Source organism: Rhinatrema bivittatum, chromosome 1 (assembly GCF_901001135.1).
Source record: "Rhinatrema bivittatum chromosome 1, aRhiBiv1.1, whole genome shotgun sequence".
Taxonomy (NCBI): Eukaryota; Metazoa; Chordata; class Amphibia; order Gymnophiona; family Rhinatrematidae; genus Rhinatrema; species Rhinatrema bivittatum.
This window is the reverse complement of record NC_042615.1, coordinates 271,321,240-271,344,408: the sequence shown is the minus strand read 5'-3', so window position 1 is coordinate 271,344,408 and position 23,169 is coordinate 271,321,240. Positions and strand designations below refer to the sequence as shown.

Genomic DNA, 23,169 nt, shown 5'->3' with positions numbered 1-23,169 from the left:
CAAGCCACAAAAGGACATCACCTCCTATCTCATGAGGGACTTTGTCAAACGCCTTCTGAAAATCAAAATACACCACATCTACTGGTTCAACTTTATCCAGATTTATTCACCCTTCAAAAAAAAGTGTAGATTTGTGAGGTAAGACTTCCCTTAGGTAAATCCATCCTGGCTGTGTCCCATTAGATCATGTCTATCTATATATTCTGTGATTTTATTCTTTATAATAGTTTCCACAATTTTTCCTGGCACTGAAATTTGGCTCACCAGTCTATAGTTTCCTGGATCACCTCTGGAGCCCTTTTTACATTGGCCACCTTCCAGTCTTCAAGTACAACCGATGATTTTAATGACAGGTTACAAAATACTTGTAATAGGTCTGAAACTTAATTTTTGAGATTTTTCAGAACCCTTGGATGTATACCATCCTGTTCAGGTGATTTGCTACTCTTTAATTTGTCAATCTGGTCTACTATATCTTCCAAGTTTACCATAATTCGGGTCATTCATCTGAATCGTCACCTTTGAAAAAGGTCTCCGGAATGGGTATTTCCCCATTAATTTAGTCTTTCCGCAATGGCCTTATCTTCCTTAAGTGCCACTTTAATCCCTTGATCATCTAACAGCCCAACTGACTCCCTCACAGGTTTCCTGCTTCAGATATATTTTTAAAAGTTTTTATTATGAGTTTTTGCCTCTATGGCCAACTTCTTTTCAAATTCCTTTTTAGCCTGTCTTATTAATGTTTTACATTTAACTTGGCAATGCTTATGCTTTTTCTTATTTCCTTCAGTTGGATCCTTCTTCCAATTTTTGAAGAAAGATATTTTGGCTAAAATAGCCTCTTTCATCTCATCTTTTAATCATATTGGCAATCACTTGGCCTTCCTTCCACCTTTCTTAATGTGTGGTATATAACAAGGTAGAACAGCACACAGGATTCTCAGGGGCAGAAGGGGCAATGGGCAACAAATCAAAGGGAGAGGTAAGGAGAACAATTACCTTGCAGACTAACGGATACTCACCACCAGAATTTGCAGATTCAATGCAACAATGCTAGGCCCAGAGCCACAGCTTAAGTTTCCTCCTTCCCCATCACAGAGAACCACAATCTCTAATGCTTCCTTCCTACAATCAGCAAAGGACTGGGAAGGAAAGGTTCCAAATGGGCAAGGGCCTTGTTCAGTGCCACAAAGGCAGAATTCACTGGGGTACAGAAGCAAAGAGTTGTCCAGATTGTCATATAAGGGTTGAGAAGTCCATTACCTGCTATTAATTATCTTGACTTAGAAAATAGCCACTGCTATTACTAGTAACAGTAACATGGGATAGACTTAGTTTTTGGGAACTTGCCAGGTTTGGCCACTGTTGGAGACAGGATGCTGGACTTGATGGCCCCTTGGTCTGACCCAGTATGGCATGTTCTTATGAGTCAAGTGATAAGGATGTGAGAGAGGGGAAGTGAGCACACCATGATCTCGGTGGGCATTTGGAGGAGGCAGGAGGGGGTGGACAGGGGAAGGTAGCAGCGTAACAGCCTTTCAGCTGCACTTCCTGTATGGGATAGCCCCAGCAGTACCACGGCCTTAAATAACCCTGTCCAGAATCCAGTCTCATCTACTGGTCCCAGTTCCAATGTGGACATGCCTTTTAGCAGAAGTATGCTCCCAAAGTTCCAGAGCCCTGTGCAACCATGCCCCTCTGACTGATTGTACTCCAAGCCCTTAAAAAGCGATAGATAGTTAGATAAAATTTGCACTCTTAGGAAGAAACCAACCGGAGCAAAAAAACAGGAAGGACTACAAGGAAAAGAACAAGATGAAAGAGAAAAAAGTGAGGTCAGCCAGAAATATTACTATTTGGCTTCAGGCATTTTGTCAGCGAATTGAGTGTGGCGTCCATATTGAACCCCTGCCAATGCTAAGTGCAATGCAGCTACTTCAGTTTTATTTTAATAGCTTACAAGGACGTGAGGGGGCTGGGCAAGGCTAAGCTAGTCTGAGATATTTGGAGGCAGGATGATAAAAGGTAACAGCAGAACTTAGGCCATGAAAGACCCAAGATGAAGATGGGGACAAACTGTGGTGCTTTCATTCAGGAGCAGTCATTTCAGTGGTAGATTCTGCAGCGCATTCCCAGTCAGGTGTGTCTGGGAAGGATCCGTGTCAACGCTTCAGCAACAACGCTTGTCCTTTCCATGATAACTGCAAATGCAAGCACCTCTGTTCCACCTGCAGAGGGAAATCACTCTACAACAAACTGTCCCAGTAAACTCTCAAAAAAAGATCTCAAGCCACCAAACAGCGCCTGCTCTAGTCAAAGTGAATAATTTGGCCCCAGGTCTGGCAAATATACCAGGGGTGTTCAAGTCCAATCCTCAAGGGCCAGAAATCAGTCAGATTTCAGGATATCCCTAATGCATACGCATGAGCTGGATCTGCATGCACACTGCCTCTAGCGCATGCAAATCCATTTCCTGCACATGCATTAGGGATATCCTGAAAACCAGACTGGTTTGTGGCCCTTGAGGACCAGAGCTGGACAATCCCGTGATACACCCACAAACTCACAAAGTAAATATTCCTTCTGAGGGTTTTATGCATGGATTTCAAGAACACTTGTGAGTGCCTCCTGCTTAATACTTTGGCAAGAACAATCAGGCTGTGCCTCACTTTTCTAGCACAATAATGCTACAATAGAGCTGTAGGTGGGTAATGTGGCGACTATAGCCAACTGAAAACTGCACCCTCACTCATTACATGACACAAAACACCATGAGATGGGAGACTCTGTTAAAGGTTTGTACAGCAATGCCCACAGCCAGTGCAAAGGGATTAGGCACCATAGGCAAGGCTTACAGCTTTGCACTCCCACCCCATCATACTCAATTAAGCATATTAGATTTTATATGAAAAAGGACATTCAAAGCTGTCTTCTGAGGTAAAAATATCACTTACAATAAGTATATTATATTTACATGCACTGCTTATGGTGCCACCCAGAAAACCCTGCAAAAAAAAAAAAAAAATCAAGACATTTGCAACTCATGTGGCTTTAGGCCTACTGTAATGCATCTTGGGCATGGGCTTGACCCTCAGAAAGTTACAAGAAAACACAATCATAATGCAATAAACTTTCTATATCAAAATAGCACTAACTGTCAGCACTTAAACAGCACAGCACTACCTATGAAAAGGTAACACTGCAAATATTACACCAGGCCTAAAACAACAATACACCCCCTATTAAGAAAAGATAAGCCAAGCTACTACAGATCCCTACACAGAAACTATACACTAGATAAAAGAAAAAAAAAGAAAATTTGGATATTACTAATTCCTAGATTATATAATGGCATAAAGAAATTTGGAGATCCAATATATACTTTCAGGACATATCATTCATGAAATAAATTGCAAGAAAAAAGGGAGGCAGAGCTTCTAAAACATACAATAACTAGAGACAGGTTTTCAGACTACTTCTGAGCGACTATCTAACAGTTGTTTCAATTGGATTGGGTCGAAGAAAATATATTTATTTTCCCCTAATTTCAGGGAACATTTACACGGATACCGAATAATCATTTGGCCCCCCAAACTCCTAACAGCCTGACTCATATTTAGAAACTCTTTTCTACGTTTCTGTGTTTCTTTTGTGAGATCTGGATAAATCCAGACCTTCTGTTTTAAATACAACTTGTCGCGATTGCGGAAATACATCTTCAAAATATTATCTCTATCCTGTGGAAATTTAAATGTTACCAATAATGTCCCAACAAATTCTACTTGATCTTCCATAGATGTTTCAAGAAACATTGATAACCCATCTCCAGCTGGCTGCTCCAAAATTGTTTGATCCTGTTATATTATTTTCTTGGTGTTATAGAAAAATAAATGTTTACAATAGGCGGTAGATCTTCGACTGACATCATTAATATCTCAATCATATATTTCCTAAACGTCTCTCGAGGAGATATCATTTTGACACTTGGAAAGTTCAAAACTCTCAGGTTGAGGTATCTTGATTTATTTTCTAAATTTTCAATTTTCTTTACTACTGTTTCTTCAGCTTGTATCATTTTCACCTGAATCTCTTTCACTGATTGTACCTCTTTAGATATTTCTTGTATCTTTTTCTCTTGATCTTTTTTATGTGTTTCAAGCTCCTTTATAATACCTTGAGAAGAATTTACGGCAACCACGAGAGTGGATATTGTTTTCTCAAGCATTATTATTGCATTCCAAATAGAGTCAAGTGTAATAGTTTTAGGGTGTACAAGTTTCTGCACCGAAAGAGTCTGACTCACCAATCCTTGCTGGCAGACTTCTGAAATCCTCATGGACTCGTCTGTCAGCGTCTCTCTACTCCTCTGCTGGCTGGTATTCCTGCTAGGCCCCGGCGCGTTGTTAATCGCCATGCTCGGAGGAAAACAAATTCCCTCTGATCTGGCCATAGCAGCTTCAGGCTTTTGAACTCCGGAGTTTTCGCCCGTATGATCCTCCATTACCGCCTGTCCTTCGGTATCCAAACCTTGTGCAGGCAAGTATTCATGCGAGCTTAATCCTTTGTTGGGAGGAGAGAGAATCTCTAATTGCCGTGGTGATAATGATATTTCGTCCAGGGAAGCTTGCGCGTGTCCCTCGGTTAAGCTCCCAGCGGACTCAACCACGGGGCTAGAAGCGTCAGTCGGAGTAAAGAACCCCTCGATTCGTGGCTGAGATAGGGTAAGGCGTCGAGGGTAAGGAAGGCTCCGCTCTCACCTTACCCTTTTTTTTTCTTTTATCTATGTTTCATACTATGGAAAATTTAAACTTATTATTTCTTTATGTATGTTTAAAGTATGATATTGGCAAGATAATGTTTGGAGAAACTGATCCTGTATTTATATTATTTGAAAATAATAATAAAGAATTAAAAAAAAAACAAACTATACACTATTGGAATACCTCACCTCAGTCACACATGCAAAACACAGACAGACCCTCAAATACAGAATAAAGAAACCATTAAGTATAAATAGAAATGTACAGACAAAAACTGAAATGGAAACCGCAATAAGCCAAATTCTATATGCACTGCAACAATTGAAAAACAGAAATATTACCATGCCTCATAAAACAAAATTAGTAAAACAATGCTAATAAAAAGAATAATTTAAAACTAATGAATAGAACATTCAATAATTAAAATCATACAAGTTTTCCAAAACACCCAATAATTACAACTTATAAAGAATTAAAAAAAAAAAAAAGATCCAAACCTAGGAACGTTTGAGAACCAGATGCCCTGAAATGGTCATGGATTAGCAGGCAGATAGAAAGTGGGTTCTTGGGCGCACACACACACACACACACACACACACACACACACACACACACTCTCTCTCTCACTCCCACCCTTGAAGAAGAAGTCTTCTTCTTCAGCCCTACAGCCAAGGGAACAATTTCAGGCCACGGGGGCTGACCTAGCTTTGGCCATTGGCTCCTTCGGGCAGGGCAGGGTGTACTGCTCCTCCTCAGGCCCACCAGCTAAGCTGCTGATTCCGTCAGGGCCACACTGCTTTTCCTTCCTCTTACTAAGTCCCTGCCGTAAACATGCTATGACTCGGTGCTACAACACTGAACCCAAGCAGCATCTTGGTAGAGCTTCAGGCCCATTCATGGGCAGGTACTTCCTGCTGATGTGGAATCATCCCCTGGAAGTAGTATAAAAAAAAAAAAAAAAAAAAAAAAAGAACCAGGAATTTTCTGTCCAGTTCAAAACCTAATCTCACCTAGAGAGCAGCTCTGTGGACGATGGTTACCACCGGATGCCTCCTTTGCCAGCACTGTTGCACTAATCTGGGAGGGGCACCCTAATAACAAAGTCAGGCCCTTTGACGGAACAGGAGGCCGAAGAAAGGAAATGACTTTGTAAGGTACATCTGGGGCATACTGCTTTGTCACCATCTCATGTCAGCAAACTAAACTGGTTCCTAGAAGGTTGACATGGTTAACCTGATACAGAAAATAATCAGTTGAATGTGAAGATGCAAGATGCTCGAGAGACCGCAGGGAGGGGGTTGTCAGAGTACAAGAATGTCACATTCTCAATGGTGCTGGGAGGAAAGATAAGGGCAAATATAGAAGCCACTGCCTTTTGCAATGACCAGAAGTAGGCTCTGTGCAGAGACAGCAAGAAACACACTAGCTGTTGGTTCTGGGTAGCGATGGTAGCAAGGTGGACCCTGTGGGACGTTGCTTGATGGCTAGCACACTGAACGCTGGCTCAAAGTAGCAGCAGGAACCACAAGGTGCTCCTCAGTGAGCTGCTGAGGGGAAGGATGGCCTAGTACCCAGCAGTGGCACACAGGGAGTCATGTATCACAATCTAATTGACTAGCCGATTAGTGGTGAGTGAGTAGGGGAGGGGAGAGTAGGCAGTGACCTTTTTACATTTTATTGATTGCAAAAATCAAGCTGCAACATTGTTTTTTTCCCACACTTTTACCTTGGTCTTCTTGCGGGATCTAGCAGCAGTGGTTAGGTAGGAGGGAGTCTGAGATAAACCTGATGGGTAGGAAGGGCTGATCAAGATGCCAGGGTCAAGGGTGGCACTGTTTAAAAGTACAGTGCTATACCCTCCAAAATGGAGATTAAAAAAAAAAAAAAAAAACCCAAACTTTGAGCAAAATACGATTCTCTTTGGAATTTAAGGATCGATGTTAATCCAGCAACAGTCACCCTGCTCACCCAGAGGCCGAGCTCAAACAGGGGTGGCATTTATGGACAGCAAGACCCATGCTACATAAAAACGATAACTACTCCTTTCAGCTCTGTGTTTTGTGCTAGCCATCTGCAGGAAGCCTCGTTAACACTTCAGTGATTTCACAATGCGTGCCTGTAACAAGAGGACTGCCTGTGCTCTGATATGGCTGGAAATGAGCTGGGTGAACTAGTCATGTTGCCGCTAATTAAAGAAATACCAGCCATGCAGACTGACACCCACCTGTGGTGAGAGAGCGATGGATCTGGAGAACAGATCACATCTTCTGCTGTCATGTTACAGAGAAACCCTGCTGGTGTCAGACTCTGTGCTTCAGGATACAGACTGCAAAGATGTGGTCTCTTTCTCCTACTGCACATTTTTTTAGGCAGCATCTCAAATGGATAATTCTGAAGTGGCATTTTCGGTATTTTACACCCTCCATGAAACTGTTTTGAGCATTTCCTAAGTCCTGTTGCCACTATGTGCGGGGGGTATATTAAGAAACTGACCCCTTCAAATGACACAGTGCAACTGGTGGGGTTAACTTTTCATAGAAAGGAAACAGGTTTGCTCGTTCCTAGCACCACCAGAAGTGCAGGACCCAAGTTCACTCTGCTCCCAGATGTAAGTTTTTCTACTTGACAAAGGGGAGGCAAGATGGCGGCGCGATCCACACGCGAACAATCGCTCTCAGCTTTCTTTTTGATTTCCTGGAAGAATGCAGTCTAAAAGGAAAGGAAGGGTCCATGTATACCCTCCTGACACCTCCCTTCCCACTGGACAACAATTAATGACGACGCTCGCTGCTGGGTCAGCAACATTAGAGGGGGTACCTGTCCCCGCTGCGATATTCAGCGAGGGAGCATCGGAGTCGCTAGGGGAAGTCACTCTCAGTCCCCCGGATCTTTGGCTCCAGCAACTACTGGCTCTCTGTACCTGACCACGGTACAGAACGATGACGCTGCTCACGCATCCGCGGAGGAGGGTCGAGACGGCGTCATGCTGGCATCTCCTATGCCTTCACCAGGCTCAAGGGAGACCGCGGGGTTTTTGGATCCCACAGTTTGTGCTGTCTTCTCTTCCCCAACTGAGCCTTTGCGAGAGTGCGAAAGGCAAGCAGCAGTGCCAAGAGAAGGTATTTCTGGAGTGGAATCTCCAGGACATGTGGGTGAGTTGGGTTTTTTTTTGTCTTCCACCCAAGCCAGCAGTTGTTACACTCGATGTTCTGTGGGACCTGATAGCTGGTCTTGATTGTTCAATGAAAGACCATCATATGCAAATAGGAAATCTTACCAACGGGGTAAACTTAATGGAAGGTGAACTTGAAGGTCAAATTAATGATATTAAATCACAAATGCATCTGTAACTAAGATCCAGTCTTGTAACATTAAAAACGAGTAAGGATTTGGCTAATTGCTCCCGTAGGCTGGAATTTCTTGAAAATTGCACGAGATATTTGAATCTTCGCTTTTTGAGTTTTCCCCAGTGTTGTGGGAGAAGAATCCTACCACACCCTGAAAAAAAAAACTTTTCCTGGATGTTTTGAAATTTGAAGAAGGGAAAACCCCCTGTATTAATAAAATGTTTTTTCTCCCAAGTAAAGAAAGGTTCCCTCAGGAACAACGCTCCGATGCCCTAGCAAATTTAATGCACTTTTTGGAAGATTCTACAATGGAGATTTATGAACCATCAACTCTCCTCGTCTCCTTTATTTCTGAACAGGAACTGGTCGAAGTGATGAAAAGATATTTCAAGAACATTTCTGCCTCTTTTTATGGACAGCCTGTTCGAATCTTCCTGGATTTTGCCCGTGTGTCACAAGAGAGGAGACGTGACTTTCTCCTTTTGAGACCACAGATTATAGCTTTGGATTTTTGTTTTGTATTAAGATACCCATGTAAATGTGTCATTTGATTTTAGAAGGAATGCTATGCTTTTTTCTATCCTGAACAACTTAAATCATTTATTAATTCAAGGAGTATATCAGCTATTTCTATCTCTCCTAGTAATAATTAGGTCTTAAGATCCAAAAAAATATATAGTTGCTGACCACATGTTAAGCCTTGTTTCTTTTTAAATACTTTTTCTTCTATTCTCCTTTGTTTTCTGCCTTCCTCCTCAACTAAAATTTCCTTATTGGAAAATTATTTATTATTATATTTTATCTCATTTGTATATGCTGCTGCTTTCTTGTTTTTCCTCTGATATATCATTTTTGTTTTCCTAAGTAAGAATTATCTTGCTTGTCTAATATTGAAAAAATAAAATTAAAAAAAAAAAACCAAAAACGTTTTTCTAGCTCACTGCACTAAGCCAGTCCGGGACTCCAGGCCTCATTCTTGCTGCACCGGACATGGGTCTCTCGTCCAGCATGGTACTGGATGACCTCAGTTGTTGGGCATCATGGGAACCTATGCTCATGGCCTTCCCACTTCACTCCTCTGTAAAACTGTAATTTGAAATAGAAAGAATTAAAAAAAAAAATTATGAAAATACCTGAGACTCAAAACATACAGAAAGAAGTTTTTATTTGTAAGCTTTGTAGTTCATAAGACTTCCCATTTTAAGACTAACTAAAGAACGCCAGACTTTAATGGCAAGTTACAGGGAAGGAAAGGGAATATAGCCGACACAACAGCAAGATAAAGAGAGTCAGAAAAAGCATAAGCTAAATTGCTGAATTAAACTCAGAAGTGATTTTTCAATTAACCTGACAATACTTAACCATACAAGAACACAAGGAGAGGAATAAAGAAATTGCACAAGACAAAGGCCATTCCAAATCCAGAATCTGTCAGCTATATCTACAAACACTCAATATAAGAATTGGGTTAATTTGCATATTTTGATTATTCTAAAAACAAGACCTCTCTGCAGCCTTCAAGAACCAGAGTTAACATCTTCAACTATGGAACATGAAGAATAGGTGGGATATCAGAGAACATTCAAGTATCTAGCATGTTTCAATAAAACGATAAGAGGATAAGCTCAAGAACATAGGTTGATAAAAAGCTGAAAGAAGAGAAGATCAGAGGAAAGGTGGTCAAACCCTTCTTTACAGAGGACATAGGAGATGCTGGAACAGCTATCCAACAGAGGCAGTTGTAACCAAACTACTGACAGAATTCAAGCAAGTGTAGGCCAGATACAGCGCATGATGAGAACACCAAAGCAAAGATTTGACCAGAGATTGCATAGGATCTGCAGTGGCACAGCAAGCTAGTTTAATAGGCTTTATTTTCCTGCCTTTTTGAAAAAAAAAATTTAATTTACCTCCTTTTTAAAGGCAATGCGGAGGGGGTTGAGTCACGTTCTGAAGATATTTTCTGGAGCTGAGTTGTGGACAACTCTGGTTGAATTAAAGCCCTGGATGTGGTTAAGCATCAATCACACAGTTAAGCAAACAGTTAATTGTAACAGGTAGCATAATACTTGTGGACACAAGGACCTCATTATCCTGGCCTTCATTCAGGGACCAGTCTGGCAGTAAATACATTTCTTGGTGCCACCTTAAAAAAGCTGGATGCAAGCTGCTTTCAATCCTGCATGCACACACAGCAAGAAGGCAGACAGGCCAATGCAATAATCTGAGTATTAAGAAACTGTGTGCTGGTTTTCAGAGCACATTCTAATGCTCAGGTTTATTTTGTTTACCTCCCCACGCAGTAAGCTAATGCCATGCAAATACATAGAGTTAAAAAATAATAACAACAACAACAACACACAATAACTGTAAAATGTGCATTTGGCACAGACCGAATGCACATTTTAACCCGGGAAAGGGGATGTGGTGGTGGTGGTGGGGGAGAATCCCTGACAGGCAGATCGCGACTGCAGCAACAGCCACCGCTCCTCTTAGCCGGATAAATCAATACTTATTTCGTTATCTGGCGCAGTTCACAGCTGTTTAGCCGGCTAAGTAGAGTTTGCCACAAAAGCTCCCAGTCAGAAAGAAAGCACTAGTTGTATGGGCTAGGAAAGAAGCTTCCACTCAGGACACAGCACCTTTTGCTGTCCACACTATGCGCTTGAGAAAATGGCGTTTCAACCCACTTCCTATATCCAACAACAACTGTTTTTCCACAGGGCTTTCGTAAGTAAATATAAAACAGGCAGCGCTAGTGTGAAGGAACTCAAATCGAGCTGGGTGGGCACCACTGGATTTTTGGCAAACGTGACACTGTCAGAGGAGAGTGACCGCGGGCGGTCAGCAGAAAGACTAAAACGGAGAGGAGGAAGATCAATTGTGTGGGAACTACACAACCACTCTATAAGAATTTAAACCCTATCCGTAAAAACATCGAGACACAGTGGAGCGATACTTATTTCGTGAAACTTTGACAAATGCCACGGTTCTCATAAAATCTATAATGACCATGGACAAAACAAAGCTGAGTCGCTCACACTGCAGGGAGCAAAGATTAGCCGCCAGGAGCAAAGCAGCCCAGCCTATAGGAACACCTCCAGTGGCTATTCAGGCTGTGCATTATCGCGATCAGAGGCAGGTGACAAGATCAGTTGAGGAAGAGCAGCAGTGCAGGGGCAACCCGACACTATAGAGTCATGAGCCCCATTTATTGCCCAGACAGCGGAGTCTGCAGATGGAAAGAAGCGCGATGTAATCGAACACGGGACAGGAGTTGGCTCCGCCTCGGGACGGCAATACCGCTGGACGAAAAGTCCTCAGCAGGGAGCCTGAGGGACGTTAAAGAGAGACACAGTTACCTTCTGGCTGTTGATAACGCGGATCTCCGCCGAGCCACGGGCCGGAGCTGCACACAGAGAGAACACGTCGCACATGGAGGCCGCCATATTGAATCGACCTCTAACCTCCGAATGTTGATATCTGCGGAAGACTCCGCCCCTCGCGTCCTGACGCGCGCAGGAAGTATAGGAGGGACTGCGGCGGGCTGTCAGACACGTTGTCTCGGAGCCCGACGTGGTAAGTGGCTTGTTATGACTGCGCTTCCCCTTCCTCCGGTTCTTGGGAGAGGGTTGGAGGATGAGACCTTTGAGCAGTTTCGGACCACCGCCATCAGAGCGTCCATTCACACAAAGACAGTGTGGAGGTTCGCCATCACCCCCACCTACTCCAGAGGTTTGCTGCTCTATTGCTTACGGAGCACAGCAGTAAACCTGTTTTCTTCTGGTTCTGTGCGGTCCTGGCTCTCAAATTTAATTGTTTTTTTTTTATCAGTGGCCCCACTTGAAAAATAGTAAAGGTCACTGCCTTAAAAACCACAAAAAAAAAAAGTATGTGCACTACACACCAGTGGCGTAGCCAGAATTGATTTTTTGGGTGGGCACAAGGTTAACATGGGTGGGCTGTAGGCATGCAGGTCTACTAGTTGTTTTTTTACTGATAAATAATGCCAAATTATGCAGCATAGCATTCACATCTACACCTAAGTATGAGGTTTACTTAATGATACAAACATAATTCACGGTGATTTGTGGTACTTTAGCCTTCTTATTATTACGATTTTATACACGGCTCCTACCTGTCCATAAATTTTGAGAGAGCGGTTGTGTTGCTTATATTTAAATTGCTAACATCTCAAAATATAGATATATATTTTTACCTTTGTTGTCTGATCTTTGTATTTTTCTAATCAGTTGGTCCTGGTCTCTTTTTCCCATTTTTTCCCTTATAGCTCATTTCCTAATTCCTTTTCAGTGTCTTTCTTCTATTACTGTCTTCTTCCCTTCCACACACACACACACACACACACACACATACACGCTTTCTCTCACAGACTCCCTCTCACACACTCAAGCTGTCACTCTCATATGCTCTCCCCCCCCCCCCCCCCCCCCCCCCCCCACAAGCTCACATTCAAGTTCTCACTTTCTCACCCTCCCCAGGCTTATATTCTTATGCACACACAGACGCACATCCAGGCACCCATTCTCACCCACACACATAAACCCAGACTCCTATTCTCACCCACAAACCCATGCTCCCAGTCTCACCCACACATATTTAAGCTCCCATTCTCATCCATACATATACACATTTAAGGTACTATTCTCACCCACACATACACACATTCAAGCACCCATTCTTATCCACATATTCAAGCTTCCATTCTCACCCACCCACACAAACCCAGGCTCTCATTCTCACCCATATATACACACATTCAAGCTCCCATTCTCACCCATCCACAAACCCAGGCTCCCATTCTCAACCACACATACACACATTCGAGCTCCCATTCACCCACATATTCAAGCTTCCATTCTCACCCACATACACACCCAGGCTCCAGTTTTCACCCACACACACTCCCATTCTCATCCACACATACACATTCAAGCACGTGCACAGCTTCCGCTTTCTCCCCCAGAGCTGGAAGATCAGCTGCCTCTCCTGCTGCCACCGGCCTCCTGCTATCTTCGGGCGTCGGGCCGTACTGCCCGCCGAACTTCCTGTCAGGGGGGGGAGCGGAAGCGCAGCGCACAACGTCCGCTTCCTCCCTCCCCCCAAGCAGGAAGATCGGCGCGCAGTACGGCCCGACGCCCGAAGAAGATAGCAGGAGGCCGGTGGCAGCAGGAGAGGCAGCTGATCTTCCAGCTCTGGGGGAGAAAGCGGAAGCTGTGCGCGGCGCTTCCGCTCCCCCAAACAGGAAATTCGGCGGGCCGTTTGGTCCGAAGATAGCAGGAGGCCGGTGGCAGCAGGAGAGGCAGCTGATCTTCCTGCTCTGGGGGAGGAAGCGGAAGTTGCGCGCGGCGCTTCCGCTCCCCCCCGAACAGGAAGACCGGTTGGCCATACGGCCGCAGCAGCGCTTCCCCACTTGTGCTGTGATGGCGCGCGAGGCGTGGGTTCTCTTGTTCGCTGTCGCGGGGATGGGATCCCGCGACAGCCTTGCAGTTCCGGTGCCAGTTGGGTGGGCCTGGGTCTAAGTTGGGTGGGCACCTGCCCACCCAGGCCCACCCGTGGCTACGCCACTGCTACACACAGACTTCCACCATTCACCAATCTCCCAATTTTCCAGGGGGGCAGATGCTGGGGAAGGGTGGGAAGAAAGTGGTAGAGTTCATAGGAGTGTGGTAGTGTTGCCAGCAACTAGAAATATCATCAATGATATTTTATCTGCCACTGTTATGGGAACCCTGACTTTGTTCTCCCCACCCCACCCCCTACCTTCTCCAGTATTTGAATTCTCCAAAAAGGCCAGACTCCAAGCCACCCCCTTTCCCCCAGCCATCTCTTACTTATTTGACCTTCACAATGCCATGGGGGGGAGGGTTCTATCTCATCCCTCACCTCAGGCAGCAGATTGACTTCAGCCACCTCTGCTCCTGAGCATATCAAAAGTGATCGTGGCTCTGGGGGAGAGGGTGATGCAGATAAGTGTGTAAATGGTTTTCTAATTTTTCCAGTTGAGGATAAAGGCCAAAGCAAGGAAGCTAGTATTGTGGAGGTGAATGAATGGTTGCATAGATGGTGTGGATGAGTGATTCTGGACCATAGAAACAAAGAAATATAGAAATGACAGTAGAAAAGAATCAAATGGTCCAGTCTATCCAGCAAGCTTATGGTAGCATCACCCACGCCATACAGGTCTCCCCTATAATGGTAGCATCAGGGAGTGGCATCTGCCATGACATGCAAATTACCCCCATACTTAGTTTCCCAAAATATTAAAGACAGGGCCTTTGTTGGTTATTGTCTGAGTCCCAGTTCCCCGTTATGTCTTATCTCTTGCTGTTGAAGCAGAGAGCAATGTTGGAGTTACATCACTAGTATAAGGCTTAATGGTTAAGGGTAGTAACAATCACATCAGCTAGTTACCCCCATGCTTATTTGTTTTCCTAGACTGTAAAATTCAGTGTCCTCCTTGTTTGCTGTCTGAAACTAATTCCCCTTTTCCTCTTTCCCCTGCCGTTAAAGCAGAGCACAATAATGAGTTGCACCAACAGAAGAAAATAGGAAAATGCATAAGCGTTGGCAAGTTAAATGTAAGACATTGATAAGACAGGCTAAGAGAGAATTTGAAAGAAGTTGGACATAGAGGCAAAAACTCACAGTAAAAACTTTTAAAAATATATTCAAAGCAGAAAGCCTGTGAGGGAGTCAGTTGGAATGTTAGATGATCGAGGGGTTAAAGGGGCACTTAGAGAAGATAAGGCCATAGCGGAAAGATTAAATGATTTCTTTGCTTCAGTGTTTACAGAAGAGGATGTTGGGGAGGTACCCGTACTGGAGAAGGTTTTCATGGGCAATGATTCAGATGGACTGAACCAAATCACCGTAGGCCTGATTGACAAACTGAAGAGTAGTAAATCACCTGGACTGGATGGTATATACCCTAGGGTTCTGAAGGAACTCAAAAATGAAATTTCAGACCTATTAGTAAAAATTTGTAACCTATCTTTAAAATCATCCATTGTACCTGAAGACTGGAGGATAGCTAATGTAACCCCAATATTTAAAAAGGGCTCCAGGGGTGATCCGGGAAACTACAGACCGGTTAGCCTAACTTCAGTGCCAAGAAAAATAGTGGAAAGTGTTCTAAATATCAAAATCACAGAACATATAGAAAAACATGGTTTAATGGAACAAAGTCAGCATGGCTTTACCCAAGGCAAGTCTTGCCTCACAAATCTGCTTCATGTAGATAAGGGAGAACCGGTAGACGTAGTGTATTTGGATTTTCAGAAGGCATTTGACAAAGTTCCTCATGAGAGGCTTCTGGAAAAGTAAAAAGTCATGGGATAGGTGGCGATGTCCTTTCGAGGATTACAAACTGGCTAAAAGACAGGAAACAGAAATGGACAATTTTCTCAGTGGAAGGGAGTGGGCAGTGGAATGCCTCAGGGATCTGTATTGGGACCCGTACTTCTCAATATATTTATAAATGATCTGGAAAGAAATACGACGAGTGAGGTAATCAAATTTGTGGATGATACAAAATTATTCAGAGTAAATCACAAGCGGATTGTGATAAATTGCAGGAAGACCTTGTGAGACTGGAAAATTGGGCATCCAAATGGCAGATGAAATTTAATGTTGATAAATGCAAGGTGATGCATATAGGGAAAAATAACCTATGCTATAGTTACACAATGTTTCAACCTCATAACAGTAGTAGACATCTCCCCTCTGTAACTTCTTGCAGCCTTCCACCCTTTACCAAAGCCTTAATAACCTTCCTCCTAACTGCTAGATCTGCAATCTTTTGCTCTTATTTGTAACACATATTACCTTCCCGCACTGTAATATAATGTATTTGTCTATATTTCTATTGCATTTGTTCCTTCCTCGCAATCATCGTGCACCCCCTCCGCCTGGATTTTCCCATTACCGTCTGACCCTTAACAATCCTTCTGTTCATATTTTTTTGCAACCTGTTTTTCACTTATTTAAATGCATTTTACTCTGCTTCTAAAGCATTAGCATGTACTTTCTAACCCCTTCAACTGTGCCTTAGATGTAATTAGACCTATAATTTGATATTATTCTATCTAGTTCAATTGTTCAATTTTAAAGCACTGTTGCTAGTCGTTTTGTTAATTGTAAACCGATGTGATGTTACTAAACGAATGTCGGTATATAAAAACTGCAAATAAATAAATGTTAGGTTCCATATTAGGAGCTACCACCCAAGAAAGAGATCTAGGCATCATAGTGGATAACACATTGAAATCGTCAGTTCAGTGTGCTGCGGCAGTCAAAAAAGTAAACAGAATGTTGGGAATTATTAGAAAGGGAATGATGAATAAAACGGAAAATGTCATAATGCCTCTGTATCGCTCCATGGTGAAACCGCACCTTGAATACTATGTACAATTCTGATCGCCACATCTCAAAAAAGATATAGTTGCAATGGAGAAGGTATAGAGAAGGGCGACCAAAATGATAAAGGGGATGGAACAGCTTCCCTATGAGGAAAGACTAAAGAGGTTAGGACTGTTCAGCTTGGAGAAGAGGTGGCTGAGGGGGGATATGATAGAGGTTTTTAAAATCATGAGAGATCTAGAATGGGTAAATGTGAAACAGTTATTTACTCTTTCAGATAATAGAAGGACTAGGGAGCACTCCATGAAGTTAGCATGGGGCACATTTAAAACTAATCGGAGAAAGTTCTTTTTCACTCAACGCACAATTAAACTCTGGAATGTGTTGCCAGGGGATGTGGTTAGTGCAGTTAGTGTAGCTATGTTTAAAAAAGGATTGGATAAGTTCTTGGAGGAGAAGTCCATTACCTGCTATTAACTGAGTTGACTTAGAAAATAGCCACTGCTATTACTAGCAATGGTAACATGGAATAGACTTAGTTTTTGGGTACTTGCCAGGTTCTTATGGCCTGGATTGGCCACTGTTGGAGACAGGATGCTGGGCTTGATGGACCCTTGGTCTGACCCAGTATGGCATGTTCTTAATCAAGGAATATTCAATCTGGATAAGTGCTGGTGCAGGGTTTGCCAGAACTGGAGCTGAGACTGAAGCTGGACATTGAACTTGTATTAAGTCTAAACGCTTTGACGAAATCCATAATGAGTCTTTTACTTGATCAAGTTGCTGCTGGGCCTGTTACATGAACTGGTGCAGGAGACCAATCAATTCTGGTTTTTGCTCCTGCATCTGGGTGATTAAGGCAGTGATGGCCTGTTGGGATGCATTCACCGGGCTCATGGCCTGTTGGGATGCATTCACCGGGCTCATGGCCTCAGCAAACTGTAAGGAACTGCGCATGTGTGAGCCCCTCTTGCTGTGATGAAGCCTCATAGATAGAGTCCTGAGACCCACTCCAGTGGTGGGAGAGTGAGTCTAAAAGTCTATACAAAGACCAGGCTGCAGCTGAAGTCAGGAAAGGAGAAAACTGATGGCTTGAGAAAAGGCTGAGGCATAGATGAAGGCTGCAGCGGAGCCATAGGCGAAGAGAGAAGCAAAGTTGAAGGCTGAGAAGACAGAACTATGCTGATGCTGAAGGCAGGAATCAGGCTGAAGGGCTTGAGTAAGACAGAAGACTGGAACCAGGAGACCATCTTATTAAGGCAACAAATCCAACTCCAGGCAAGCTAACTAGTCTTGAGCATGTGACATCATCATTGGGGTGGGTACCCGACTCTCCTGCCAATGTGCAACGAATCGTGCGCACGGATATGCACGCACGCCCTAAACATCTCTGCCGGGTCCTAGTATCACACTTGTCAGAGCTTCCAGTGGGGGCTCCCTGTTGCACAGAGAACATCCGCCACCGAGGAGTCTGGGAATGTGGCTGGATTCTAACATAATCCTTTGAATTATTGTCCGATGTTGTAGCTGGCTTGGTGGCTACAGTATTTGGACAGATATCCCAGCGGCTTGCAAAATGGTTGCTTCTTTTGGAGCCATTTTGATTCTAGATGTGACTCCACTAATAGTGAAAGCAAGAGCAAAAGAAAGAGCCATCGATATTTTATATTCTCTTTCTGTAATACCATAGTGATGTCTCTGAAATTCCTCCTTTTGTAAATAGTTTTTGGTGATAAATCAGCATAGATAGCAACTTTATGCCCTGTATAAAGATTACTTGTCCCTCCTTTCTTGCTGCTTTCGTTACTTTTTCTTTCACTTGATAACTCTGTTAACATGCCATTCTGGGACCTATGGCTCTGTGTACTTTTTCAACTCCCACTTTTAACAAATCTCCAGTATAGATTCAGGGAGGAGCCAAGGCCCTGCTAATCTGTTGCACCACTGTAACAGGATCAGCAAATTCCTAAGATTCAGGTAAACCTCGAAATCATAAGTTGCACCTCCTTGCCTATTTTCAAGGTCTTCCATTTTCTCTTGGGAGGCCAGTTGTGTCACTTTCAGGTCAGCCACCTTATGTTTACAGATGAGATAAAGCTGTACCTTGCTCATCAGAGTGAGTCTCCAGCTCATCCACCCGCTGACCAAACTCACCCATGTTACATCGCAGCTCTACCACCATTTGCAATATTTCATTTCCTAGCATGTGGATAGATGTATTCAGGACCAGTTTGTTATGCACCTCTACCAGCAGATAGAGATGGAGCAAACTGATGTCACAGTATGTATAGTCCTGCAGTGACATCAGCCTGCCAGTATTCTCCGTCTCCAGCAGACGGTGGATGTGCATCTCCCTGTTGGGGATTGCTTCAGATTTTGGAAGGAGAAATAAAAGAAAAATTAATTCGCCCTGCTCTATTGAGGTGATACCAAATGGTCCCTCCCCCAGTTGAGAATTCCTGAGGTGATTTCTGTGGTCCCTCAGATGTGTGCCTTGGACTAGTAGTTGGTTTTTCAACTAGTGTGGACTTAGCTGATTGTACAGCTTAAAGGCAGTGGGTTCAAGAAGCCAAGTTCAGCGGTGATGGCAGATGCCCTCTCCCCCCACAGCCAGAGACCTTCTCGGTACTCAGCCAGGAAGGGCTGAGCTCAGGTAAGTTTTAATTAAAAAAAACCAAAAAAACCTTAGAGAGACAATGAAGGAGGGCTGTTCAGGGATTCCCCTTCCCTGATCTCCGAGCATGATGCGCCATTCCGACGTTTATCCTGCCCCGAGGGAGGTTAAGGGACGGGGAAAGCCTCTGGGTTGAGCAGCCCTTTTTTGGCTTGGTCCCACTCCGAGTCTTTTCCACTGCATGCCACATTGTAGGTTACAACAGTGTTTTCATGCGCTTTTGCCTACACGTTCGGCTGCCCTCTATTGGATATCGGTTCAGCGGTGCATCTCGGTGTGCGTCCAGGTTTTGGACACTTAGTTGAGAGTCAGCTTGGGCATCCAGGTTAAGTGGCATTTGGCTTGGTTGTGTTCTTATCCTGTGTGCACAAATTGGGTTACATTTGTGTACGCTTAAGTTGAGATGCCTAGCCTTGTGGCACCTAGTCTTGGGACGCCTAGTTCTTGGACACCTACATTTTGGACAGGCACCTTGCCATGTGTGCCGCCTGTCATATTTGAGCATCTCAATCTGGCGTGCCCTCTAATTTGTGCCAGCACTGTTTAGAGGCTCAGGGAGAAATATCTTCTCTGATTGCTAAGCCTAGTTCTTCCCAGCCTCATGAGGTTATGAGTAAAGATGTGCCAGGAGAAACACCTGATATTGGAACTCTTAACTGGTTCCTCAGCAGGGGACAATAGCTCAGTGGACACCGCACAAGTGCCTTCTGGTTTTGGCATGGATCTTTCTGCCTTTTCTTGGGTAGAATTCTTTCAAGATTGCAATCCTTTCTTCAGGCACAGTCCTCAGTCCCGTCCATTCCTGTCAGGTCAGTTCCTCAGCGGTGGCCTCTCCCTCTTCTGGTATTACTAGAAGCAACTTGGCTCTTCCACCAGGCATTTCCAGACTAATTCCACGTACCTCTTTCACCCTCTTCTCCTGCTTCTCTGTTATCTTTGACTCGCTCCAAGTAATTTGCATCATGTAAATATGTAAATATGTTACCTTTCAAGTTATTGTTACTTCTCTAGTTCAATTTTCAGGCTCCCCCTAGAGCCTGCTGCCCTCGAGTTTCTACTGTTCTCCCTCTCCCACCCCTGTTCATTGTATTTTCCACCTACTGTTGAGATGTAAACCGATATGATGTGCATTCTAATGTCGGTATAGAAAAGCTGTTAAATAAATAAATAAATAAATAAATAAATAAATAAATACTATGTTTAAGCGCCAAAGTACTTCTCAAGCAGCAGGTGTTCCTGACAGGAATCCAGAAGGCACTGATGATGAGGCAGATCCTGGCTCTCTGGAGGATGGGGAAATTCCTCCAGGATTAGAACTGTATAGGACTATGTTGTGGTTCTTTCATAGAGATGAATTGCCGACCCTGATTTCCCAGATATTAAACATGCTGTGAGTTCCTGGAGCAGATTCCATGTCTGATCCAAAGAAAAATCCCATTTTGATCTCTTTGCATAAGGTCTCTTGGGTTTTTTTTGCAGTTATGGAGGCCATTCAAGAATTGATTGATCTTGAATGGTACACTCCAGAGGCAAATTTTAAAGGGGGTTGACCTTGGAAGGTCTGTACCTCCTGGATCTGGTGGCGAGAGAGCATCTGCATTTCACGAAAGTGGATGCACTGGTCTATGCTATCTCTAAACGGACAACTATCCCTGTAGAGCGAGGACGAGAGCGGCCTTGAAGGATATGCATGATAGAAAAATTGAGGCCATTCTTAAGCAAGCATTTGAAGCAGTGGCAATGACTTTGTAGATAGCTTCCTGTTGTTCCCTGGTGGCTTGCTCTTGTTTGCTTCTCTCGCAGGAGATTGATGACTCTGGAGTGTCTTCCAGGGAAGTTATGGAACTCGCCACCACCATCTTAGCAGATGCGGGCTGCAATTTGTTCTGCACCTCAGCCAGTGGAATGGCTTTGGTAATAGTGGCTAGATGTCAGTTATGGCTGAGGAATCGGTTGGCCGATGCAGCCTCTATGGCTAACCTTACAAAATTGCCTTTTAAAGGCTCGATGTTGTTTGGGAGCAAGTTGGAGAAGCTGGTCAGTAAGAGGGGCAAATCTCTGGTTCCTCGGTTACCAGAGGATAAGAAGCAGTTGCTGCGCCCCTTTGGTATGAGGGGTTGTTTCAGAGGTTCCAAGCATTTTCGTCCCTACAGAAGGATGACCTTTTAGAGGACTCAGCCTTTTGGCAGGTCTCAGTCCTTTCATCCCTCATAGCCCAGGTGAGGCGGGGGTTCGGGTAGTTCCTAATGAAGGTTTGCCAGCCCACCCTCGAGAACAAGAGATAGGGGGACACTTCTCTCTCTTTTATCAGAGGTGGGTTGAGATCACATTGGATCAGTGGGTGTTGGAAGTGATACGAAAAGGATATGTGCTGGAATTTCGCAGTGTTCCTCGGGATGTGTTCATGGTGTCTCCCTGCAGAAGAAGCAGGCGGTGGAGCTTATACTGTCAAGGCTCCTCAGTCTGAGGGCTGTGGTTCCAGTCTCAAGAAAATACAGGTTGATATTCTATTTATTTCATTGTGCCCAAGCAGGAGGACTCCTTTCATCCCATCCTGGATCTCAAAGGGATCAACCATCATTTGCGGGTGACTCATTTTTGCATGGAAACATTATGCCTAGTGATAATTGTGGTGCACTTGGGGGAAATTCTGACTTCCTTGGATCTGTCCGAGGCTTACCTCCATATTCTTATCCAATTGAAGCACCAACATTTTCTGCGTTTTGTGGTGTGCCATTATCAGTTTCAGGTGCTGCCTTTGGTCTATCCACCACTCCCAGAACTTTTTCCAAGATTGTGGTGGTGGCGGCAGAACTGAGACAGAATGGGATCCTAGTACACCCCTATTTAGATGACTGGTTGATTCCGGCCAAGTCTCTGGAAGAGAGCCATCTGGTGATCAGCAAGGTGATCTCCCTGTTAAAGGATCTCAGTTGGGTGGTGAACCTAGCCAAGAGCAGTTTGCAGCTATCAGTTGTTGGAGTATCTGGGTGTATGATTCGACACGATGCAGGGCAAATGTTTCTGCAGAAGCTCGTATTCAAAAGTTGATGTCTGATGTACGTCTCTTGGTGAGCACTATATGCTCAATAGTGTGGTCCTGTCTACAGGTACTCGATTGATGGTGGCACCCTGGAAGTGGTGCCATGGGCGAGGGCGCGTATGCATCCACTTCAGCACTTCCTACTGTCTCGTTGGAACCCGCAGTCTCAGGACTATTTGATTCAGCTCCACCTGCCGATGAAGGTCTGCTCTCCCTCCAGTGGTGGTTGCAAGCGGATCATCTAAGAAAGGGAGTTTCCCTGACATTGCCAGACTAGTTGGTACTCACAACAGATGTGAGCCTCCAGTTTGGGGAGCTCACTGTTAGGAACTAACAATGCAAGGGCGCTAGAATACAGAGGAGTCTCTCTGGAACATCAATCGGCTGGAAGCCCAGGCAGTCCAGTTGGCATGCTTGCAGTTCAGCAGCAGACTGCAGGGTCAAGCTGTCCAAATAATATCAGACAACGCAATGACTGTGGCTTACAACAATCAGCAGGGAGGAACCAAGAGCCAGTGGGTATCACAGGAGATAGACCAAACTGGTGGAATGGGTGAAAATACATCTTCAGGTGATTTTGGCATCACACATTGCAGGAAAAGACAATGTAAGAGCAGACTTTCTCAGCAGGGAGAGTCTGGATCCAGGAGAATGGGTATTGTCAGACGAGGCGTTCCAGCTAATACTAGATCGCTGGGCTTTCCGTTTATAGACCTGCTATCTACTTCTCGCAATATGAAAGTTTGTCAATTCTTCAGTCACAAGAGAGATCCAAAGTCCTTGGGTATCAACGCTCTCGTGCAAGTCTGGCCGGAAAACAAACTGCTATATATCTTTCCCCCATGGCCTTGCTGGGCAGAATAGTTCAAAGGACTAAAGGCCACAGAGGGATGGTGCTCCTGGTGGCACCAGATTGGCCCAGAAGACCATGATATGCAGACCTGCGAAGACTCCTGGTAGAAA

The 23,169-nt window shown here is 44.2% G+C and overlaps 1 protein-coding gene across 2 annotated transcripts in view; it reads right to left on the bottom strand.

The window, feature by feature from the left end:
* Positions 1-11,562, bottom strand: part of SMYD5 (SMYD family member 5) — a 102,748-nt gene extending 91,186 nt beyond the window's left edge. For both annotated transcript variants that reach the window (XM_029594617.1, XM_029594625.1), the window contains exon 1: positions 11,470-11,562. In XM_029594617.1, coding sequence (XP_029450477.1) covers positions 11,470-11,556 — 87 coding nt within the window. In that variant the 5' untranslated portion in view covers positions 11,557-11,562. The remainder of the gene's footprint in view (positions 1-11,469) is intronic.
* Positions 11,563-23,169: the final 11,607 nt, after the last annotated feature.